Source organism: Telmatherina bonti (assembly GCF_933228915.1).
Source record: "Telmatherina bonti genome assembly, chromosome: 5".
Classification (NCBI taxonomy): domain Eukaryota; kingdom Metazoa; phylum Chordata; class Actinopteri; order Atheriniformes; family Telmatherinidae; genus Telmatherina; species Telmatherina bonti.
Genome location: NC_136623.1, coordinates 35,774,650 through 35,784,266, shown reverse-complemented (window position 1 = coordinate 35,784,266; position 9,617 = coordinate 35,774,650). Strand labels below are relative to the sequence as shown.

Below are 9,617 nucleotides of genomic sequence, written 5' to 3'. Positions count from 1 at the left end.
TATAAAATGAACAACATTATTTTCTCTGTGCTTCTTGTTACTAAGCAGACTGCTTCCAAACAACTGAAACTCTATGTTGTTAAATCTCACTGGAACGCACCGACAGGAGGTCTGACAATTAGCCCTCTGAATTATTCATCATCCATGATGACCTTGAAGTTGAAATATTCTCTTCTGTTTCATCTGAAAGCTCTGAAAATTGTGGCGTTCAGTTGATGTTAACTTTGCGGGTATTGAGGTCTGGCTCATTGTGTTTTTCACATGAAGCGTTGACAGCAGTGACACATTCATGATCCTGACATTACATGGAATCTGTGACTACCATGTGATTATTGATCACAAAAAGTTTACCTGTTTTCATCATGATTTTGTAAAATCTTTGTGTCAAACGATTGGCAGTAATAATGTTGAATTTCTGATATTTATTCATCTGTGTGACAGCTCTCTGAGTGGAAACGTGTAACATGGTTTTCTCATACTTCTCCACCGCATCAGAGCCAAACATCGAGCGGCATCAGATCGTAGAAGCAGATCTGGCCTACTTCCCATGCAAAATGCTGAACTATCAGACACATTTTACCTCTCTGCTGGTCTTTTTATGGGTAAATATGCCGTGACCTGCTTCCATCTGTGATTTACTTACATGATTTTTCTGATCTTTGTTTGACTAAATGCTGTAATTCTAGCAACAGTTGCAGAATTCAGCACAATCTGACTACAGATGACTCCTTCAAGGATGAATTTTAGTTTTAAAAAACAATTTGAACAACTTTAATAATCACAAATAAGACACACAAATGAAAGTACACTAAAGCAAGGTATCAAAACACAGCATTGTGGCGTATACAAAATGCAGGTATCACGAAACAAAACCACGATAATGCTGAACCACATACTGCAAGAAGAGGAGATGCTAACAACGCTAAGCATATGGAAATAGTTTCTACTGATGTGTTGCTGCCATCAAATAAAAAAATGAACTCATATTTTCCATGAAATGCTAAAAATATCTCAGATTTAACATCTGATACGTTGTTTATGTTCTACTGGGAATAAAAAAAATTTCTTTTAATCTGTAAATAATTAAATTAGGTTTTTATTTATGTTACTCAGTGCTGAGCTTTTTTTTTTGTTTAACTAGAGTTTAAAGTGAGAGTATTTTATCATCTGTGTGTGTGTGGTGGTTTAGCATCAAAGCTCATCATGACGTTAGAAACACTTCTGAATATTTTATGTGGTGAAGTGGATGTTTTTCCTTTGCAAGCAGTGAGGCTGGATTGTAATTCCAAAGTGGCATCAAAGTGTTTCAGATAAAAGGTTGATACATCAAATCTGATCATTTTCAATCAGAAAGTTGATAAGATTTCCCATTTATGGCTCAATATTTCCTTCTGTTTAACAGGAATAATGGCTTTGTGAAGATGATAGCTTATGGCACATGCTGATTTTTCCTTTTTTTAATCTGAAAAAACATAAAAAATTAAGTGAAATTAGAGAAAAACAGCAGCAAATTGTTGGAGGAATTAATAAAAGACTATTATTTTCTTTCCACAGGAGAAGGCTCAAGCAGAGACTCAGAAGAAGTGGACAGGAAACGATGTTTTTACAAGCACAACAATCAGGTCTGCTCTGATTTCCTGCAAACCAGCTTAATAACTAACAACACAAAACCTTGGAAAACAGCAGCAGAGAGTTGATCGCAGCCCTTCCTGAGTAAACAGGAGAGTAAACGCAGAGGTGGTCACGTGGCTGAGATAAAGATGAAGCGGTGCCAAAGCCACCTGAGCTGAAAACAGGATGCACATGTGAAGACATTCTGTGACAAAGCGCTGCAGAGACCTGCCGATTGCTGAGTATTCCGTAAATGTCTGCCTTCCTACTTTACGAATTTCAAAGTAATTTTCTGCTTTTTAACTCTTAAGTAACAACAGTTTTGCATCGTTTTCTTTAGTAAATCAGCCTTTTCCAATAAAAAACTGTAGTTGTGTAGCATTAGCATAGCAACTTGTCCTCAGGCTGAAGAGGATGTGGAACACGGAGGACTGAACATACGGTTGTTGTGATCTGCTCACGTTGCATTACCACGCTCCATTTCCTGCATTATGATTAAGAATAGACTTTATCTTTGATCTAATGTTGTTTTACTTCTCAGAAACTGAAATCTGCAGAGAACTTTGTCTATTTGCTGGACATGTCAGAGAGTAAATCTGTGACCTGTCAGACTAAATGCAGCCAAACAGAGAGTTATTTTAGACAGCATAGCTTTGGGATTTTACAGTTTTTTCCACTATATTCCCACTATATGTGTCATGTGAGCTTGAAAGTCCTAAAACTGTAACTTTGCTTCGTCTCATTGAAAAGACATTGCAGGCTACTGATACTAACGCTGCTGCTGCAGCTGCAGCTGATAATCTGCAGGTTAAACTTTTGTAAATGAAATGCTGTGAACCTTTTTCCTATTTATCTCTCTGTTTGTGAGACTGTCAACATTTTTATTTTGTGATGGCTTCAAGTTAATTAACAGTGAGTCTAAAAGGAAACTTAAGTCGGATTTGGCTGAGTCCCATGTGTTCATGAACTTGTCCCTCCTGCTCCTCTCCACATCTTAAAGACTTCATTCAACTGGATAGTGTGCAACATTCTTGTGTTATTATGTTTTACTTTAACTTCTCGTTTATATAGTTTATGTATATTTATAGTTTATATTTATATTTTTATAGTTTATGTAATTTCATGCATTTATAGTTTCCACATTAAACAGCTTTTACAAGACTTCGTTGTGAACTATGAACTCAACCCCCAAAAACTTGTCGGACTGCCCTGAGGTGAAGGTCCCCTTCCCAGTCTTCTTCACCATTGGAGTGGTGAGCCTGGCTGAGAATCTTCTGGTCGTGGTGGCCGTCATCCGGAACAGAAACCTCCACTCGCCCATGTACTGCTTCATCTGCAGCCTGGCTGCCTTCAACACCATCGCCAGCATGACTAAAACCTGCGAGAACTTCATGATAGCTCTGGCTGATGTAGGACAGCTGGAGAGGACAGGTTCTCCTGAGACCAAGCTGGATGATGTCATGGACTCCCTCCTTTGCATGTCCTTTGTGGGCTCCATTTTCAGTTTCCTGGCCATCGCTGTCGACAGGTATGTGAGCAGATCTTACTGTTCATCACCATGTTCCTTTAACAACGACCTGAATCTGTTCTGGAAAAGACATTTTCCACTCAAACCAGCGGATTTGCTTGCTGTCAAGCCGACTGCTGTGTAGTGTTTCTCTTCGAAGGGAAAAACCAGATTGTCCTCAAGAATAGTTTAAATAGGTTAAAAAAAAGTCGAGTCCTGCTTATTTACATCTCAAATTCAATCTGGAATAGTCTCTGTACTGATTTTAGCAAAAAAAAAGTAAAGAAATTTGGGATATTTCTCTTGTAACAATCCTGCCTGGCAAAACTTCTGTTACTGCTGGAAAAACTTTGTATTTTCTTTTGAAATGGAGCCACAGCTGCAGGAAAATGCATTTCTGTAAAAGTAAATACTGCTTATTTATTTGCAAACTAAAAGTTACAGAACTTCATACTTTATGGTTTGCTACTTTTATTATCCAGCGAGGGACACAAGCTCTTCATTGTCCCCGATTAACAAACACTCAAATAATCAAACAAACATCTAATAAATAAATAATAGTATATATTTACAGGCAGCAAAGACTGATTTTCTTGCTTCTTGTGCTGACTACATGAGTCAGATATAGTTCTGATGCAGCTGCTGTAACATGGATCATGTATAAGTTACATCATAACCACTGATAAATGCTAACTTCATATGATCCATGTGTTTATTTACACTTTCTATACTTTGTTCTAACTTTGCTTTGGATCTCCTCAGGCAAACTACAATGATGGATTTTTAGTTATTTTAGTGAAAAGGTTGAGTTGATGGAAATGTTTTTACATGATCTGATGGCTGTTGAATGTAGGGACAATAGTTTTATCCGATGTCAGCCGGTTTGGGTTCTACCATAAGCTCTAAAACTGTGCAGGACTTGATAAACAACCAGATCATTGAGTGATTTGTTTTCTGTTTTTCAGGTACATCACCATTTTCCACGCGCTGCGATACCACAACATCATGACAATGCAGCGCACCGGAACCATCTTGGGTTTCATTTGGACTACATGTGGGGTGCTGGCTGTGCTGATGGTGAAGTTCTTCCACTTCAAGTTCATCATGATTTGCTTCGTGGTCTTCTTCATCGTCTCCTTGGCGATCATCTGCTTCCTGTATGTCTACATGTTCATGCTGGCAAGAATCCACGCCAAGCACATCGCAGCGCTGCCTGCAGCTAGCAGGGGTCAACGGCAGCGGAGGTGGGGCAGCAACATGAGAGGGGCTCTGACCCTCACCATCCTGTTTGGAGTGTTTGTAGTTTGTTGGGCGCCATTTTTCCTTCACCTCGTCATAATTATGGTGTGCCCCATGAATCCATACTGCGAGTGCTACAGGTCGCTGTTTGAGCTGCACGTAGTGCTGATGATGAGCCACGCCCTCATAGACCCCGCCATCTACGCCTTCCGCAGCGCCGAGCTCAGGCACACCTTCAGGAAGATGCTCATCTGTTCATACTGGAGGATTTGCTCATAGAGCACTTTTTATCATTTTGCTGCACGTTTATGTTCACACACGTACCGTCGCCCAGGAGGTTGAAGCTGATCGTCTGGCAGCTAGAAGAGGAGCCTCAGACTCTGGTCTAACTTTTACACACCTGCTTGGTTTCAGAACTTAACGGACAAAAAAACAGTTTTACCATCTGCTTTATTAAGACACATAGAATCCATTGTAAGTCACGTGACCACCACTAACACCAGTCAGTTTTAAGTGAAGTCCACATTTACATTTCTTCACACCATCACTTTCATAATTACATTAAATGTGTCTCAACATGCAGTTAAAGTGTTTTAACCATCAATAATGAATTACTTAGCTGACAATAGCACAAATATGTCAAAACAAGGAATGTGTCGTAAGAAGTTTTTCCATGACTGAAACAAGCAGTTTGTGTGCATATTCTTCTGATTTCACATTTGCAAAAGACTTCCATGACACAAAGCATTAGTTAAACAATTCAACAACAACAAAAACATAGAAAAAAAACACCTTGTTAACACTGATTTCACTTTGTTCGCTTTAAGAACACCTGACATTTTGCTATTTATATACATAAAAATCACCCTAAATCCTGCCTGCAGACAAAATCAATACAAATGACTTACATTTTTCTTCACAAGTATTTATATGAATCACAGGAAAACCACTCTTGTTGAGTACCACAAAAGCCACGATGCATGACATTCTGCTTCAGCGAATGGCTGCCGTTTCTAGATAAAAATCCTTCAAGCTTCTCAGTTTGGGAGGTAGGCACCAGCACACATTTACACAGCACTGTAAGCTATTTATACATTCATTTTTATTCTTTTGTTTACATTTCATGACTTTCTGGCATCTTATGCACAGCAGTTTAACCCAGACCGGGCAGGGGTTGTGGGATGCAGAGGGAATGAACAAGACTGGAGAATAGCTTCACTTTCAAAAGCTGCAGAAACAGCTGTGCTTCACTGTGCGTGGGCAGATTTAAGGATGTTCACTGTAGCAGTAGTGCAGGGAACAGAGCACAAAGCGGCAGGCAGAAAATTGGATTTGGACTATTTGTGTCATTCAAAAGTTCAGCTCCAAGTCAGCTTATCCTCTCATATAACAAGGTGCATTATGTCTAAGAGGAGTAATGTACATCTGGTCCTACAGGGTGACACGTGTGTGTGTGTGTGTGTGTGTGTGTGTGTGTGTGTGTGTGTGCATGAAAAGTTTAACAGAAAACCTGTAGATATGGATGTATGCATGTTGTACACACAAATGTTTTGTTGCTTTTTGTTTCTGTTTGTCAAAAAGTTTTGATAAAACCTGGTTATAAAGAAGCCATTTCAATATGACCACCATAAGTTTTCCAAATAAAAAAATTGTGTTTCATGTTTACGCCATCCCATCTTCAGTTTACCCATCAGCGCTCCAGCAGCATCCTTAGCAATGCTTTGCATTCATTTGTCTGGATAAATTCCCCTCCCAGGTTCCCTCAGAGCAGTTTAACAGCTCCGTCTAAAGTCCTGCAGTATGTATGTGTGAGAAAACAGTTCTTTCTATACCTCATGGGTGCCTTGTAGACTGTTTAACCATTAATTCTTTCTCCATCAACTCTTCAGTGTAATCTCTTTAACATCTTAAATGATGAACATTGCATGTTTAGAATTCATAAACATTGATTATTATAAATGATCAAATGGTTCAGTGGTGGAGGCGCCTTCTCAGCACAAACACTTGGTCAAAGACAATTATAAGGATTATGTGATTTTTCTCAGCGTGACATCGACTGATGCAAACAAGACAAACTAAAAAATTCTTTTTGCTGAATTTAACTGTACAATTAGGAATAAAAGTGTTTGTCTTACATATGGGCATTTCTTTCTGTTACATAAAGGACAGAAAAAGCACCAAATCAATGCACATGAAGGTTAGAAAGTGCAGGAGCAGGATTAATAAAGTACCTCTACACAGGATAATGCTAATGCTACTTGTGCATTTTTCGTTTGTTTTTTAATGCTCTTTTATTAAATCCAGTGTACGTATTTAAATTCATTGTTTGAACTTTAATGTTAACTAAGGGGCCCATTTCACAACAACTAATTACTGAACTTTGTAAAATCAATATGGTTGGTGTAAAAAACACATCATCAAAAAAAAAAAAAAAAAAAACAACACTTGGGATGAAAGCAAAAGGCAAAGTGTAATAATGAATGCACTAATATCGTCTTCATGACTAGTTAACACTTTTAATGATTGTGGAATACCGGAAAGATTTCTAGTTTTATGAATCAAAAGTCAAAAGTTGATGCAAATATTTAACTAGAAATGGATGCCAACGTCAAGAAATGTTTGTCTCTGATGAAAAATGGTGTTTTTTAGGCTTAAATCACAGTAACTGTAGCAAAATTAATGAAGGAAATTTAACCTGAGTGTTGAGTGAAAACGTGTAAAAGTCTGGAAGGTCTGTTATTTTCACATATGAACACATAATAAATGACAATGTGATGTCCTCATTTTCCAGCCTTTTCTTTTTCTCCAATTCTCCGTGTCTAATTTGTATTAAGACACAAGGAAAGCAAACAAACTGCATAAATTATGCAGAACTGAAGGCACCTGATATCACAGCGGCACTTCCCATCATGTAAAATCCCTCTTTATGCTGATGATGTGACGTTCTTTATCTCTGGAATCCAAAAGATGGCACGTTGAGTATCTGAGTCTTAAAGGGTATTTTTTTGTAAACAGCAGCAGTAACATTATACTCTTGTCAGTTGACAAGCTAATATCTAGGGATGATCAATGAACAAATAGAATTAATTCAGATAAAAATATTAATCAGATATTGATGCTGTGGTGATTTGTTAGATGTTTTTAATAAACAAGAATGCAGATGTGTTTCCATTTTCTTTGTTCTAACAATTAAAATGTCTTCTAATTTGATAAAGAAGCGGCTGATATCTACACATGGTGGTGTGTAATGATGATAAAGTTAGACTGTAACTTCTTGGCTATGGAACTAAGTATTCATCCATCCATCTTCTACTGCTTTATCCGGGGTCGGGTCGCGGGGGCAGCAGCCTAAGCAGGGAAGCCCAGACTTCCCTCTCCCCAGCCACATTTCCAGCTCTGCGGGGGGGATCCCGAGGTGTTCCCAGGCCAGCCGAGAGATATAATCCCTCCAGTGTGTCCTGGGTCTTCCCCGGGGTCTCCTCCCAGAGGGACGTGCCTGGAACACCTCACCAGAGAGGTCCAGGAGGCATCCTGACCAGCATGAGGACCAAGCTCCTCACCCTATCTCTAAGGGAGAGCCCGGCCACCCTGCGGAGGAAACCCATCTCAGCCGCCTGTATACGAGATCTCGTTCTTTCGGTCACGACCCACAGCTCATGACCATAGGTGAGGGTAGGAACGTAGATCGACTGGTAAATTGAGAGCTTCGCCTTCTGGCTCAGCTCCTTCTTCACCACGACAGACCGGCGCAGAGTCCGCATTACTGCAGACGCCGCACCGATCAGTCTGTCGATCTCGCGCTCCATCCTTCCCTCACTCGTGAACAAGACCCCGAGATATTTAAACTCCTCCACTTGAGGCAGGACCTGACTCCCGACCCGGAGAGGGCAATTCACCCTATTCCGGCTGAGGACCATGGTCTCAGATTTTGAGGTGCTGATTCTCATCCCAGCTGCTTCACACTCGGCCGCGAATCAAGTGAGAGCTGGAGATCACGACCAGATGAAGCCAACAGGACCACGTCATCTGCAAAAAGCAGGGACCCAATCCTGAGGCCACCAAACCGGATCCCCTCAACACCTCGGCTGCACCTAGAAATTCTGTCCATATGAACAGAATCTGTGATAAAGGGCAGCCTTGGCGGAGTCCAACCCTCACCGGAAACAAATCCGACTTACTACCGGCAATGCAAACCAAGCTCTGACACCTGTCGTACAGGGACCGGACAGCTTGCACGAGGGACATGATCAAATGCCTTCTCCAAGTCCACAAAGCACATGTAGACTGGTTGGGCAAACTCCCATGCCATGTCCCTCCAGGACCCCAAAGAGGGTATAGAGCTGGTCCACTGTTCCACTGAACTAAGTAGTAAAGAAGAAAATAGGTTTTGGACTCTACAGTAATGTTAACAGCATACTCACTGGCCACTTCACTAACTATAAAGTTTAATAACCACCTAAATAACACAATTTGACCCCCAGAAATGTCCAGGTCCCATTTAGCTTCTCCTGCTTACATTGTGTCTTAACATGAGCCTTTTCAGGTATGAAGGGATGCTCCCAACATCTGAAAATACATCTTGAATATTGCTGCAGTTCCTGTTGTTGTTAAAGTCTCAGCAACCAGATATATCAGCATAACCAAAGATAGTTACAATCAAACTGTGACAGGTTCCTTCCCAAACTTTACTTGTTGCTGACTCACAGTCTCGGCCATTCATTCATGTGTGTAATCCTAATTACTAAGGATGTGCACGTCCAGCGCTCCAATGCAACACTGAGGGTGTAACTAAAAGCACATATAAGCAGCCTTTCAGCCTTCACAGTTCAGTAGTATTAGTGAAACAGAAAATATCTTTTCCAACCATCTGCCCGGCTCGTCAGTTACACAAACATAATAATCCCATTGTCTAGTAGAGAAAAAAGAAAAAGATATTGGAAACGTCAGAGAGAATGAAGAGCAGACCGTTTTTATGACGCACTTTGAAAGAACTCATGATTTCAGATGCTGCTTGCTGGGTGTTCAGATAATGCACCTACTATACTAGCCTCTTTGTGTCAGTGCTGGATGTAGTACGTTGGAACATTAGCAAACATTTTAATGGGGCCGTCTCCTTTCCAGCTCATTCATTTTAGTCGGGCTGAAGCACATTTGATGAAACGTGCAATGAATTAGTCTTTAGGCATTGATTTTAGCGTCTGTAATGTTGTTCTCCAGTGTCAGCTCATCCTACCTGTCCGGACATCACCTGTCCTGTCTC

General features: G+C 40.3%; 1 protein-coding gene across 1 annotated transcript; it reads left to right on the top strand.

The window, feature by feature from the left end:
• Positions 1-2,786: 2,786 nt before the first annotated feature.
• mc2r (melanocortin 2 receptor) lies at positions 2,787-4,636 on the top strand (the record flags this gene model as incomplete). Its single annotated transcript, XM_079241274.1, has 2 exons — positions 2,787-3,139; positions 4,084-4,636. 2 exons carry the CDS (start codon positions 2,787-2,789, stop codon positions 4,634-4,636), a joined length of 906 nt encoding a protein of 301 aa, XP_079097400.1.
• Positions 4,637-9,617: the final 4,981 nt, after the last annotated feature.